At 43.0% G+C, this 15,915-nt stretch overlaps 1 protein-coding gene and 1 pseudogene across 5 annotated transcripts in view; both read left to right on the forward strand.

The window, feature by feature from the left end:
* The window catches only part of NCAPG2 (non-SMC condensin II complex subunit G2), a 180,663-nt gene that overhangs the window by 52,153 nt on the left and 112,595 nt on the right, over positions 1-15,915 (forward strand). For 4 of the 5 annotated variants that reach the window (XM_033931595.1, XM_033931597.1, XM_033931593.1 and 1 more), the window contains exons 12-13: positions 1,186-1,365; positions 12,704-12,856. In XM_033931595.1, the coding sequence (XP_033787486.1) occupies positions 1,186-1,365; positions 12,704-12,856 (333 nt within the window). The remainder of the gene's footprint in view (positions 1-1,185; positions 1,366-12,703; positions 12,857-15,915) is intronic. The other variant, XM_033931598.1, reaches the window with a different exon arrangement.
* LOC117355854 lies at positions 13,680-15,127 on the forward strand (annotated as a pseudogene).

Below are 15,915 nucleotides of genomic sequence, written 5' to 3' on the forward strand. Positions count from 1 at the left end.
TATAATCCTTTATCTGAAGAAATATAATTGATATACTAAACTGCAGTATACTTGCTCTCATCACTGTGAATAATAAAAACTGTGATATAAAATAATTACATATCCTTTTTAGGATATCCCTAACAAATACTATGAGAAAGATCTGCTTGCCTACTAATCCCATTGTATGCAGTTTTTTAATGTATATGCATTAGAGATTTCCTTTTACTTTCATATCCAGTGTTCACACTGCAGTGTTCTCCCCAGAAATTTTTTCCAGCTGGGTGGCATGAAAAAGTAGCTGGGTAGGGCAGGACAGGACATGGAAATTTGGTGGTTAGAATAGGGGCATTAAATCCAGTGGTGTACCTAGTATATATGACAGCCAGTGCTGATCATTTTTTAACAACCCTCTCCTCTATATAAAAAAGTTGTTGTTTTTTTTCTTTTTATACTTCTTTATTCATTTTAAACTCTTACAACAAGTGATTAATACATAATAATACAATCAATCAGATTACACTTGTGAATACATTCAAAAATTTCTTAAATAATAAAATATCTTCCCCTTTTCTTCAAAATACTTCTAATTTTCTTTAATCACAACCCCACCCTCACCCATCCCCAACCCCTTCCCTTAACTCTATCAGGTGCTAAGATGTCTGATCATTAGAATAATTAGTCAATAGTCCCCATATTTTCTTAAAACTATGATAACTCCCTTGTTGTAACGCAAACACTTTTTCCATCTTATATATATGGCACACTGAATTCCACCAGAATGTATAGTTTAATTTCGTATAATCTTTCCAATTTTGAGTGATTTGTTGCATGGCGACCCCTGTCAATATTAATAATAAAGCTACCTGCTGAATGGCTGAAATATTTCAGTTTCCAAGAAATGTGGTTTAAATTATTCTGCCAGACTGGTTCAGATGCAAGATAATCAAATAAGTCTTTTGGAAGTTGCTCACCCCATAACATTCAAGGGCATATCCAACTTTAGTTACCATGCATTTGGACTGGTCTGGGTGGATTTGAAGAAAGCATATTAGTAAGACTAAATTTCCCCATACTTTTATTATTATCACTATATCACTTTTATTATTACCACTATTTCCTGTAGACATTTTACTACTGAGACTTATAGTTCGAATATTTAAAAGTAGTGCATTTTTTAACAGTCTTTTCTCTTTTCTTTTGTAGAATCTTCTAGAAGATCCCCATCCACTGGTACGATCTACAGGTGTTCTTGGTGTTTGCAAAATAACAGCTAAATACTGGGAAATGATTCCTCCAGCCATTCTTACAGAGCTTGTGAGAAAAATACTTGTAGATCTGGCTTCAGATGTCAGCTCAGCTGATGTGCGATGCTCTGTTTTTAAGGTAATTCTGTTATTTTGAATTTGCAAACATGATGGCTTCAGTGTTTGATGTACTTTTTCTCTTTATAGCATGGACTCGAGCAATAAGGACCAGGTAATGTCAGACCAAGTATATTCATTCAGTAGCTGTGGAGCTAGCCTTGTGATTAAGTAGCAGTACAGTGCACTGCCATGTAGAAGACCTGGATTCTGTTCTTGCAGGTCCTTTTACAATACTGTGCTGCTGAGCAGCACATGCTAAATGCCAAGTGGCTCATTCTGTTCTTTTGAGTAGCTTGGCATTTAGCGTGTGCTGCTCACCAGCCCCACTTTGTAAAAGTCCACATTGGTTAGGTAGCTGGGAAGCTTAGGGTAGTGTAGAGACAGCATTCATAATGTCAGGGAGGGTGTTAGTCATTATGCAACAGGGGCCTGGATTTAGGACCCATGTCTCCAAGGTTTTGGAAAGAGTCCTGGAGTAGGGCTTCTGATTGAGAACTGTCACTTCAATGACTGGGTTAGTTGAGTTAGGCAGGGATATAAAATAAGGGAAAAATCCCTAAGTTCTTGAAATTGAAAGTTCAGGGTACCAGGTTCTCCATAGACAAGCAGGTGAATGCAGCCACACTTGGTGAAGTCCTCAGACTGATCCTGTGTGTTGGTGCTCTCCCCTAGCTACAGTAAGCTTTTAGCTTACTGGGCAAGTGCAAAGACTATTGCCTAGCGTAGCCCCTCCCCTCGCCCTGCTAGTTTTTTTTTTCTTCAGCTGCTCCTAATGGTTGCAGCTCTCCCCTCTACAATTTAGAGTGCCTGTGAGGTCTGCTTTATCTTGATACAGCTGGTTGGCTGTGAAAAGAAATAAAAAAAGAGAAAATAAAAGCAAGAAATTAAAGAAGCTTTGTGTTGGGGAAAAAAACCAGGCCTGAGGCCGCTGTTTTTACACAGTATTGTTGTGAGTGGGATTTTGGTTCTTTCATTATGAGGCCAGACATCGTAAATCCATCCTCCAAATAGGGGGTGAGAAGCTCCACAAACTTATTCTCAATAGGAAAAGCCTAAGGAGCAGGCTGGAGTGACTGAATATAGTGATGAAGTTGCTGGTAAGCTAGAAAGTCCCCCACTGAAAAAACACCTAACGAACAGAGTTCATTCCAAGATGGGATAGACCCATTGGCGCGCAGAATATGGGTAAGCAAGGTGAGGTCCCGCGATGGCAATTTACGAAAGCTAGCATTTTCCATACCTGAGTGGAACTGTAAATTACCTTGAATAGGTAAGTATCTAGTAACCGATGGAGTACCATTCCAGAGTTTCAATACGTAGGACAAAATCATTCTCAATCAGCTCAACAACAGGCTGCCCTTAAGCTGAGCAGGCAATTTATGTTGAGGTGCCTGCACTAAAGATAAGAGATGCCATGGGGCAAAAAATGCCTTCTCAAAGGCTTTAGGGGTAAAATTTTGGTGATCCGAGAGCCACTCCCCCAAGATATTGCATCAAAAAAGCAATGTTATACAACCAGAAATTTAGGAGCCCCAGCCCCCCTCCAGCCCAAGATCCCATCAGGAACCTCAAAATGACCCGTGGCCGCTGCCTCCCCCCCTTTACCACCCCATAAAAGTGAGAGAACATGGAATGCAGTTTGCTTTTATCCTTCTTTAGAAGCCACAAGGGCAGTAACAGCAAGGTATATAGAGCCATTTAGGAAAAAGGACCATGCTAAATAATTGTATCCTACCATGCAAAGAAATAGGGAGAGAAGATCAGTGGGCAAAACACTCTGTAGAATAACGCAACAAAGAGTCTACATTGTTTCGATATAACGTAGAAGTAGTAGCCGTCAATATGATCCCCAAATAACGAAAGGAATTAGAGGCCCATTAGAGAGGGAAGGGACCCTGCCAGGAGCCTCTCAGCTGCTGGGAAGTGGCCAGGGCAAGGGATTTGTCGAGATTGAGCTTGAAACCAGAATACATTGGAACCTCGGTTTCGAGTAACCCGGTTTGCGAGTGTTTTGCAAGACGAGCAAAACCCTCAGCAAACTTTTGCCTCGCAAACCGAGCATGTTCCGGTGTACGAGCACCTCCCCCCTGCTCTAACGGCATCGCACCCCCCCCAAACAGGCATCGCAACCCCCCCCCCCCCACGAATGCCCCTCCGCTAGAACCGCAAAGCACCCCCGTGCTGAGAGCAGCATCTACCCGCCCTTCCTCCCAAATATGGTCCTTACCCCTTCTGCTCGTTGTAAGGGTGAATGCAAGCTCCCGCCTCTTGCCTGGGCTGGGCCTTGAGCATCCGCGCATACTCAAGGCCTTCTGGCTCTCATTCTCTCGGAGATCTCCGAGAGAACGAGAGCCAGAAGGCCTTAAGCATGCGCAGATGCTCAAGGCCCAGCCCAGGCAAGAGACGAGCTTGCATTCACCTTTACAACGAGCAGAAGGGATAAGGACCGTGTTTGGGAGGAAGGGCGGGCGGATGCCGCTTTCAGCACGGGGGTGCTTTGTGGTTCTCACAGGGGGGCGTTCGCGGGGGGGAGTTGCGATGCCGGTTCGGAGGGGTGCGATGCCGGTTAGAGCGGAGGGAGGGGGTGATGAGCTGGTAGCCTCGGGGGGGGGGGGATGGAACGAATCAAAGCAAGTTTCCATTCATTCCTATGGGGAAACTCGCTTTGATTTACGAGCATGCTTCTGGAACGAATTATGCTCGTAAACCAAATTTGCTCGTAGTCCAAATTTGATGGCAAAAGTAGCCATCAAATTTGGTAGGGAGATTATAGGATCCGATAAATGGACTAAGAGGTCGTCAGCAAAGGCTGAGATCTTAAACTCCGAGGAACCTATGCGAATGCCCGGAATAGCCGCATTATGCAAAACATCACGAATCAAGGGGTCCAAGGACAAGGCAAACAAGGGGGAAAGGGGACAACCCTGACGCATGCCTCGACATATCGGGAACAAGGGAGAGCATAATCCATTAGCCCAGGCAAAGGCTTTGGGAGAGTGATAGAACACTCGAACTGCATCCTGAAAAAATCTCTGACTACCATAATCTAAAACAGCAAACAAAAATTGCCAGGAAAGCAATAGAGATACTTTAAAGTCTCCTGGGGTTGATGCAGTGGTCTTGGCTATCATGCGCAGGTCGTGCAGGTGCAAGGCCGGAGGGTTAGGACATTGATGGGAAGATAGGACTTCGATGAGAAACCTAGGGGGCTAGGGGGCCCCTTCTGGTGATTAAGGCAGGTCATGACCTGTTGGGCCGCCGCGGGGGCGGACTGCTGGGTGGGATGGACCTCTGGTCTGACCCGGCAGAGGCACTGCTTATGTTCTTATGTTCTTATACCGTGCTGATTGAAGGTGGTTCGGCCCTTAGAGACCCTCAGGACCGTAAAATGGAGGCTCTGCTTAAACAAAGTTTTGATGTTGCTGCCCTGGCTGTCCAGGTGGAGATTTGTGGTAGTCTGGTAGCCTGGGCTTGTTTCTAGTGGTCTGAGCGAGTTCTTGACTGCGAGTCTGCTGACTGGTCCTTAGTGGATCAGGAAGTGGGTAAGATTGAGCTAGGCACTTCTTATCTCTCTGATGCCATGTATGATCTTTTGCGTGCCTCAGCTAAGTCCATTGCTCTTGGAGTAGCTTCCCGCTGTACCCTGTGGCTTCTAAGATGGAGGCCTATCTGTGGCATCTAAAACTAAGCTCAGTAAGTTCCCCTTTCGGGTCTCCTTTCTTTTTGGGGAGGAGTTAGATAATCTGGTTCAGGCTTTGAGTGACTCTAAAGTGCCTCGGTTACCAGAGGACCGACTTCGCCAGGCTTCATGAGGTGGTTTTGCCTGGGGCTATCTGTGACTTTTGGAGGTTCCGTCCTGGTTCTTTCTGGGGGCCCGCTAGGGGGGGGGTTGAAACTCCTCTGGGGGACTCCTTCACCGCCCATCCGGCCCAATGACTTATTGCAGGTTCTTCCCCCGGTTCCAGTCAGAGCCCAGCTGCGGGAGTTCTACTGGGGATGGGCCGAGATCACCACAGATCAGTGGGTCCTGGAAATGATTTGGAACGGTTATGCGCTGGAACGGTTATGATTGAAATGGTTATGCCCGACCTTTACCAGATCATTTCCTCTCCTTGTCAGGCGACTTGGACGAATAGGGCTTTTCACCAGACAATGCTCAGGTTGCTGAACCTCAAAATGGTAGTCCCAGTGCCTTCTTAGGAGCTTTGCACTGGCAGGTGTTCCATTTACTTCATGGTGCCCAAGAAAGAGGAGTATTTTCAGCCCATTTTGGATCTCAAAGGTATCAACAGGGCTATCCAGGTTCCCTCTTTTCGTATGGAAACCCTGAACTCTGTAATTCTGGCTGTCCAGCCTGGGGAATTTATGACTTCTTTCGACATGACGGAGGCCTATCTGCATGTTCCGATTTGGGCCTCCCATCAACGATTTCTTTGCTTTGTGATCTTGGGAGAACATTATCAGTTTTGTGCATTTCCCTTTGGTCTGGCCAAGGTGCCGCGTACCTTCACCAAGATTATAGTGGCAGCGGCATTACTCAAGGAGGGCATTCTGGTACACCCCTATCTGGACAACTGGTTGATTTGTACAAAGTCATTTCAGGAGAGCTCCCAGGTTACGACTTTGGTTGTGGAGTTTCTGCAGTCCCTAGGCTGGGTGGTAAACCTGTCCAAGAGCCATTTGACTCCGTCTCAGGTGTGCAAATTGTAGTCGCAGATTTTATCCCTGATGGTTTGTTGCTGTCCTCTGGTTCAGGACTTTCTGCAGGTCTAGGGGTCAATGGCAGCCTCCCTGGAAGTGGTCTGGTGGGCTCTGGCTCGTATGTACCTTCTTCAGTATGTGCTTCATGAGTGGTGGTCACCACAGATTCACAATCTGGACTCTCCTGTGTCTCTTTGGGGGTTAGTTTGTCGCAACCTGCGCTGGTGGCTACAGTCTTCCAATCTGGTTCAGGGAGTGAGCCTAGATCAGCCCCAATGAACAGTGCTTCTCACAGACGCCAGTCTCCTTGGGTGGGGTCTCAATGTCTCAGTCACTCGACTCAGGGCAGCTAGTCACCAGTTGAGGCGTCCTGGTTGATCAATGTTCTAGAGACTATAGCTATTTGGCTAGCATTGATGGAATTCAAGTCCTTGCTGGAGGGCAAGTCAGTTTGAGTTCTCTCAGACACTCTCAGTTGCCTATGTCAATCGTCAGGGGGCACTAAGAGTCATCTAGTGGTGCTGGAGACCTCCCTCCTCATGGAATGGTTGGAGGCTCATCTTCTGGACATCTCAGCCTCCCACATAGCCAGAGTGGACAGTGTCCAGGCAGACTTTCTCAGTCATCATTCTCTGGATCCCAGCGAGTGGTGTCTTAGGCTGGAGGCCTTTGAGTTGATTGTTCATTTCTGGGGTTGGCCGATCATGGACCCCAAATCACATCTCATTCTGACTCAACGTCTGTAGTTGAGTCAGAATGAGTAGCAATCCTAGATACCACTCTCATAAGAGCGTTTCTTCAGATCGTCTTCAAGCTCTCATCCATCTGTGTCAGCAGCTGCTTCCTCTTCAATCCATCTTTGCCAAACATGTCTTTGGAATGCCAGGGAACAAAAATTTCACATCAGTTTCCTGGAACTCGGAGCAATGTTATATGCCCTCAAGGCTTTTCATCATCTTCTCTGCCCTCAAGTTCTCCTCCTTTGCACAGACAATCAAGTAGCAATGTACTACATAAACAAGCAAGGATGCACGAGCTCTCTCTCCTGTTGTGTTGTGTTAGGAAGCCCAAAAAATCTGGACTTAGGCGACAGCTCACAATCTATTCTTGAAGGCTGTCTACATTTAAGGGGATAAGAATTCCCTAGTGGACAACCTCAACAGAATTCTTCAGCCTCACTAAGGGACTCTCAACTCTGCAACTCTCCAGTCCATCTTTGCTCAATGGGGCCACTCAAGTGGACTTGTTTGCGGCTTCTTACAATCATAAGTTGCCCCAGTTTTGCTCCAGACTTTACTCTTCTCTCTGTCTGGCAGCAGATGCTCTTCTTCTGAATTGGAAGGGCCTGTTTCTATATGCACTTCCTCTCATGTTGAGAATTCTTCAAGCTCGAGAAAGAAGCAGCCACCATGATTCTCATTGCTCCATGGTGGCCCAAGCAACACTGGTTCTCCCTTCTACTTCATTTCAGCTTCCAATATTTCCTACTCTGCTCACTCAGAATCAGGAATCACTTCTATATCCCAACCTGCAATCACTACACCTGACAGCTTGGTTTCTCTCGGGCTGAAGCCATCTCACTTACATCTTTCTCAGCCTGTTCGTCAAATTCTAGATGCATTCAGGAAACCAGCCACTCAACAATATTACCAACAAAAATGGACTAGGTTTTCTTCCTGGTGTCTTCTTTATCGTCATGATCCAACTTCTTTAGCAGTGGAATTGGTGTTGGATTATCTTCTTCATCTGTCTGACTCTGATCTCAAGTCTACATCTATCAGAGTCCATCTCAGCGCTATTACCGCTTTTCACATACCAGTCGAGGGAAAACTTCTCACTGCTCATCCATTAGTCTCCAGATTCATGAAAGGGCTTTTCAATGTTAAACCACCTCTCAAGCCTCCACCTGTTGTCTGGGACCTTAATGAAGTTCTTTCCAGTATGATGAAGCCACCATTTGAACCAATGACCACAGCTCATTTCAAGTTTCTTACCTGGAAAGTGGTCTTCCTTATTGCTCTCATCTCTGCCTGGAGGGTCAGTGAGTTACAAGCATTAGTAGCGGAGCCACCCTTTACAGTTTTTCATCATAACAAGGTGGTTTTGCGTACACATCCAAAGTTTCTTCCAAAAGCTGTCACTGAATTTCATCTCAATCAGTCAATTGTTCTCCCAATGTTTTTTCCTAAACCTCATTCTTATGCTGGAGAAACTGCTTTGCATACTTTGGACTGTAAGCGGGCTTTGGCCAGACAAAGCCACATTGAACATCTCCCCAACTGTTCATCTCTTTTGACCCAAACAAGTTGGGGCATCCTGTATCCAAGCGAACGATTTCCAACTGGCTGGCTATCTGCATCTTGTTCTGCTATGCTCAGACTGGACTGGCAGTGGAGAGTCGTGTCACAGCCCACAAAATTAGAGCTATGGCAGCTTCTATGGCTTTCCTCAGATCTACTCCTATTGGGGGAATCTGTAAAGTTGCCACTTGATCCTCAGTTCATACCTTCACTTCTCACTACTGTTTGGGGTCTTTCTCCAGGCGGGATGGGCACTTTGGCCAATCTGTATTACAAAATTTATTTTCTTAGGCCAACACTCCCAACATCTCATCTTTGTTAGCTTGGAGGTCACCCATTTGTGAGAATATGCTGCCTGCTTGTCCTGGGATATAGCACAGTTACTTACCCATAGCAGGTGTTATCCAGGGACAGCAGGCATATATTCTCACATCCCACCTACCTCCCTGGGTTGGCTTCTTAGCTGACTTATCTTAACTAAGGGACCACGCGCCCTACATCGGGTGGGAAGGCACTTGTGCATGCGCAGTTCATGCTATCGCAAACTTTCTAAGCATTTAAAGTGGCGATGCACTTTTAAAGTGGTTCGTACCGGGGCTCCGTCGGTGACGTCACCGATTCGTGAGAATATCTGCCCCTGGATAACACCTGTTACATTAAGTAACTGCTTTCCAGAAGGAGGGGGCTGTGATGGAAAGAAGATGGGAAGAATCATCCAAAGTATAAGGATCCACAAGGAGTAATTCTGGTTACCCCGGACTGGCCGAGGCGGTTGTGGTATACCTGCTGCATCTACAGAGGGGCAATAGGCTCGGGCTTCCCTGTCATCCGGGATTCCTTTCACAACGCCCAATTATGCTGGAGGATCCAGATTGCTTTGGTCTTATGGCTTGGTTCTTGAGCACGAAGCCTTGGTGCACAAAGTCTATTCGGACTTGGTGATAACCACCCTACTAAGATCTAAGAAGCTTACAATGATGGCTTGGAAGTGTTTCCACATCTGGTGCAGTCAGAAACCCACAGATCCCACTAAGGCTCTAATTGCCATAGTCTTAGCCTTTCTTCAGGAGGGGCTTGATACAGGCCTTGCAGTGGGTTCACTCAAGGTACAGACAGCGGGTCTTTTCTGCTTTAGAGGGCAGACAAATGAACCTTGGCTTCTCATCCAGATGTGTCCAGATTTTTAAAAGGGAGCATTGTGTCTTTGCTCCCCATGTGCGTCAATCTTTTCTGTCCTGGAATCTTAATCTCATCTTGCGGGCACTAGCTCAGGCTCCATATGAGCCCTTAATGGAGGCCTCACTAATGGACTTAAGCCAAGACTGTGTTTTTAGTGACTGTAACTTTGGCCAGAAGGGTATCAGAATTGCAGGCTCTGTCCTGCAGTGAACCCTTCCTCAAGATTTCAGACAGGTTTTTCACTTCGAACAGTACTTTTCTTCTTATCAAAGGTAGTTTCCAGATTTCACATAAACTAGTAAGTGCATCTCCTGGCCTTATTTCCCTCCGGGGCAAAGAAGGAAGACAGATCCTGAAATGCCTGGACAACAAAAGAGCTGTTCTTCGTTATTTACAGATGACAAATAAGTTTCACTTATCAAATCATTTCTTCGTGTTCCTGGGTACAGCACGATGGGGTCGGTTGGCATCAAAGGCGACCGTTTCAAGATGGATTTGACTGGCAATTTCTTTGGCCTATATCAGAAATTGAAAACAGTCTCCCGTGGGAGTAAAGCAGGGGTAGGGAACTCCGGTCCTCGAGAGCCGTATTCCAGTCGGGTTTTCAGGATTTCCCCAATGAATATGCATTGAAAGCAGTGCATGCAAATAGATCTCATGCATATTCATTGGGGAAATCCTGAAAACCCGACTGAAATACGGCTCTCAAGGACCAGAGTTCCCTACCCCTGTAGTAAAGGCACACTCCACCAGAGGGATTTCATCATCCTTTGTGGAAACTAAAGCTGTCTCGCCTGAAAGAATTTGTAGGGAAGCCACGTGGTCTTGCCTCCAAACTTTTACCAAGTTTTACAGGGTGGATATAGCAGCCAGAAGGGATGCAGAGTTTTGTTCTGTAGTATTAGCAGCAGGCTCACTTGTTCCTCTAGGCACTGGGGACTGCTTTGCTATGTCCAATTGGTCAAGACTAATATTCCTGCTGCACTAGAATAGAAGATTAGGTTCTTACATTTGATAATCTTCTTTCTTGTAAACAGGAATATTGGTCTTGATGCCCACTCTATCAGTTCGATAGCCAGCTTTCTGTCTCAGACATGCTGGAAGGTTAGACTTCTTATTTACTTCCACTGTCCCTTACGATAAGAGAGGCGAATAATTTATTACAGTAGTGTAAAATTTACAAATTGAGTAACTTTTGAATTGTTGTTGCAGGTTGCAAACAAGTTTCATTTCACTTAATTATGCATTGCAAAATGTTTTAATTAAAGCTGTTTTTGTTGAGCAAAACAGACTTGGGGAGAATTCCTGCTTCCCCTCTCAGGCTGACTCACTGCTTTGATACAGACTGAAGAAATCTAGCACAGCCCAGAGTGAGAGGAGGAGGTGCTGAAGAATATGTAAATTAGTTTCTCTACAAACTTCGCTTTTTTTTTTGTTTTTTATTGATTTTTTCACATATCAACAAGTGTTATAAATTTTCCATACATTTATCTTAACAATACACTTGATATCTCTATAATGTATTTTATATAAACCATATTTTATATTATTTTTTTTATGAATTTATATAACATATATATTGTAATGATTTTATCAATTATTATTTAATTATGAACCCTTTTCCCTCCCTTTATCACATTAATTTCTCATAAGACTATCATTCATTCATTATGATATATTTTTTATAATGTATAATAAAGAGAATAAATTCTTTACCCCTTCCCTCCCTCCCTTCTTTAACCATTATCTTATTATGGGAAAAAATTAAAATCAGTCATTGCAAAAATCTGTTAATGGTCCCCAAATCTTCTTGAACTTATCCATATATCCTTTTTGTGTTGCAAATGTACGCTCCATCTTATATATATGGCAAACTGAGTTCCACCAAAAATTATAGTTCAATCTGTCATAATTTTTCCAATTATGTGTAATTTGCTGTACTGCTACTCCAGTCAATATAAATAAAAGTTTATTGTTATTTGATGAAATTTGACTTCGAGCTCTCATTGCAGTACCAAACAAAATCGTATCATATGTCAAGGCTACCGGATTTTCTAACATCCTATTAATTTGAGGCCAAATTGATTTCCAAAATATTAATATGAATGGACAATAGAATAAAAGATGATCTAATGTCCCTGCTTCAAGATGACAATGCCAGCATCTATTAGACTTAGAGCTATCTATTCTATGTAAACGTGTAGGGGTCCATAAAGCTCTATGTAAAATAAAAAAACCAAGTTTGTCTCATAGAGGCTGACAATGTGCATTTTAACCTCCAAGACCAAAGTCGTGGCCATTGAGATGCATTAATCTGATGCTTAATCTCAATGCTCCAAATATCTCTAAGACCATTTTTTTTCTTTTTATGTACGAATCCAGATATTAATTTATACCACATTGCGGCCTGGTGACCCATGGAATCTATCTGAAAACATAAGAATTCCATACTATGATAGTTATTAAGATTTTTCCATTCAGGGAACCCTACCTGAATGGCCTGCTTCAATTGCATCCATCTGAAATATTGTGATTTATTCAAACCGAATTTATTTTGCAATTGTGAAAATTCAAGCAGTTTACCTTTATTTATTACATCTTCTAAAATCCGAATTCCAGTAATTATCCAATGTTTCCAGATAATTTTAAAACCGCCAACTTTGATCTTTGGATTGAGCCATATTGTTTGAGTCGTTGATTTAGTTATTGGAATAGGAGTTAGATTACTTATATATCTTATAGTTTTCCAAGTATCAACAAATATTTTGTGATCCTTATATAACCTTGGCATTTGAATACTGATAACATGACTTCGCTTTCAAGGAGGGTAAATACCCTTTGGTCAAGACTGATATTCCTATTGACAAGAAAGATTAGCAAAAGTAAGAACCTAATCTTCTAATAATGCCGAATTTACTAGACACCTAAGAGGTTTTATTTCTTTGGGAAAGTAACTACTGCAATGTAGTGTGATGATTAAGTGTTTCCTTTTAAAGGTATAAGACTGACGGTGATTTTTGTGCATCTTCAATTATTTTAGGCTTGCTCATTTTTGCATAATATTTGAAACACAGTGGGTCTAATTGTAAAAAAACTTTGAATAATACTAGAAAAGTTAAGTTTGGCACATGTAATTTATATGCAGTATATTTCATAAACTTATTTCTTCTTTTGCAGTGTCTGCCTATACTTTTAGACAATAGGCTATGCCACCCATTATTAGAACAACTCCTTCCGTCGCTAAAATACAGTCTTCATGACAATTCGGAGAAAGTACGAGTGGCGTTTGTTGATATGCTGTTGAAAATAAAAGCCATCAAGGCTGCTAAGGTGGGATAAATAGAATTTGCTAGAATATACTCTCACATATAAATAGAGCAAGGCAATTTAGTCTGAATAAAATGTATCAGCAATGCATGAACATAAGGCAACCAAATGTGGCGAGCAAGGGAATAATTAAATGTTGTAATTTTAATTTGTGACACTCATTGTGTTCTAAACAAACCATTCCTATTGGCTAGCAAAGATTTATACTGATGATATTTCCAGAAATCCTAGTAGATTATCATGTGGATAGTACAGTATACTGTTTCAGGGAAAGTGCCAAATGCAAAATTAAATGGGCAATAATAGTTTTTCTGGTGCAGCTCTGTCTTTGGGAGAAGGGTGGGTAGATTTTTTTTTTTTTAATTCTTTATTCATTTTTAATCTTTCAACAAGTGTACAATATAAGTAATACATATATGTTAGCTAGTAATTGGGAAAATTTAAAACTATTTAGTTGATTTTGTTTTTAGTACTGTTTCTTCTATATTTCTTCAATCTGATTTAACTACATGTGTTTTATCCTCTTTTTTTTTTGGGGGGGGGGTCACAGAAAAGTAAATGTACAGAACAACAAAGTAACAAGAGAAAGGGGAACATAAAAGTAGAAGCATAAAGTAAAAAGTACAGAAAAGGGATTTTCTAGTTCAATGTGTCTAGTAGTCCTGAATGCTAGGGTTATATATGTGAACCTGCAAATTGCTTGCAGAATATCACTCATCTTTCAGCTCTGCCTCTTTTTCAGTAGGCTTGCTCCTGCCCCTTCAGTTTTTCTTCTGAAAGCAAGTTGCACAGGTGCAGCAGAGCTGGGGAGTGAGCGGTGTACAAGATGGCAACTGTTAAGGACAAACTGATCTACATTTGTGTATAAGGAGGATATGCTATGCCCATAACAAGATCACAGTTGTTGGTGTTGGGGTGGTGGGCAAGGCCTGTGCTATCAGTATCTTGATGAAGAACTTGGCTGATAAACTTGCCCTTGTTGATATGATTGAGGACATGTTGAAGGGAGAGATAATGGACCTCCAACATGGAAACCTTTTAATTTGAACACCAAAGATCATCTCTGGCAAAGATTACAGTGTAACTGCATACTCCAAGCTGGTTATCATCACTGCTGGTGATCGCCAACAGAAAGGGGAGAGCCACCTCAAACTGGCCCAGAACAATGTCAATTAAAGCGGGATTAAAAAAAAATACCACCCACTTGAGGGGTAGTGAGGTAGTGGGCTGGAGCCCAAAGGGCTAGAGATCTGGGTTCCTGGTGCTGGTGTGGACCTGATTTTGTGGAGTCCTGTTGGGGGCCAAGTTGCCGGGTCTGCCTCTGAGTTATTTTATGCAATAAATATTTAATTTATTCTAAATTGAAATTTGTGAAAGTGGGTTCTTTTACCAGGTATGTACTGTGGATCACACACTATCCAGGGATTTTTGTAAAGTGTTATACTACTGCAGTGTATTCCTGAGGAAGTGTACTCTTACCCTGGGAGATCTGACTTACCACCTGGTGTTGTGACCATCAGCTGTAGTGAGTCAGAGTAGTTCTAAAACCCAGAAAGCACTGCAGGGGTTTTCAACAACATCTTCAAATTCATCATTCCTAGCATTGTGAAATACAGCCCCACTGCATACTGCTTGTTGTCTCTAACTCAGTGGACATCCTCACTTATGTGATATGGAAGCTTAGTGGGTTTTCTAAACACAGGATTATTGTCAGTGACTCTGTTCATTTCCGTTATCTGATGTGGGAGAAGCTGGGCATCCACTCACTGAGCTATCATGGATGGGTAATCGGAGAGCATGGAGATTCAAGTGTGCCTATGTGGAGCGGCATGAATGTTGCTGGGGTCTCTCTGAAATCTCTGTGCCCAGACATGGGAACTGATCACGATCCAGAAAAGTGAAAGGAAGTTCACAAGCAGGTGGTAGACAGTTCTTATAAAGGTAATTTGAAGGAATGTACATCCTGGGACATTGATCTCTCTGTTGCAGATCTCACAAAAACTATTATGAAAAACTTAAGATGGGTGCACCCAATTTCCACTATGGTAAGAGGCATGCAATGGGGTACATGATGATGTCTTCCTTAGCCTCCCTTGTGTGCTGGGCAACACTGGCATTACTGATGTAGTGAACATGACCCTGAAGCCTGATGAAGAAGCTCACTTGAAGAAGAGTGCAGAAACATTGTGGGGCTCCAGAAGGAGCTCCAGTTTTAAGTTTGCCTCTTGTAAAACTGATTGCATGTTGCACATTTTTCAAGTAGGTCAAAGATGAAATCTTGTACTGTCTCTGTAAAGATGTTTTGCAGAATTAACTGAAAACCCTTATGTACAGTACTTGAGATGGCTTTGGGGAATCTTCTTTTACTTAGGATAAGCAACATAAAATCTGTTTTATTACTTGGGACCTAGCCTAGATACTTGGGACCTGGGTTGGCCACTGTTGGAAACAGGATACTGGGCTTGATGGACCTTTGGTCTATCCCAGTATGGCAATTCTTATGTGTTTCTGATCTGTTCTGCGGTTTTACTGTTTTCAGATTTTTTCCTGCCATTTTAAGTTGCCCATAGGTTTTCTCTTGTTAGGATCTCTGCCTGGGACAAGATATAGACTTGCACAATGGAAGTCTGCTACTAGCAGGATCAGCCCTCAGAGATACCTGTCTAACTAGCCTGCTGTAATATTTTTGGAGCTTGGAGGCTGTCCCCTGAGTAGCTGCTCGCAACCCTGATTTATCAGGAGCTTGAAGTCAGGTTGTTTGACTCCTTCCTGGCTTTGCTGGGATTAATAGTGGGCTCCGTATGAGCCCTTACAGGAGGCTTCTCTCTTAGATCTGATAATCAAGACGGTATTTTTGGTGAAAATTACATAAGCGAGATGAGTCTGAGCTACAAGCTCTCTCTTGCATGGAGCCATCTCTTAAGATTACAGAAGCAGAGCTTTCCTTGTGCACATCTTTGCCTTCCATGTCAAAATCAGTAAGTCTATTTGCCTGCCTTTTGGCCTACAGGATCGAAGGAAAAGGACAAAATATTGCATTTGCTAGATGTCTGGAGAGTGCT

The sequence above is a fragment of the Geotrypetes seraphini genome, chromosome 2 (assembly GCF_902459505.1).
Source record: "Geotrypetes seraphini chromosome 2, aGeoSer1.1, whole genome shotgun sequence".
In the NCBI taxonomy this organism is placed as follows: Eukaryota; Metazoa; Chordata; class Amphibia; order Gymnophiona; family Dermophiidae; genus Geotrypetes; species Geotrypetes seraphini.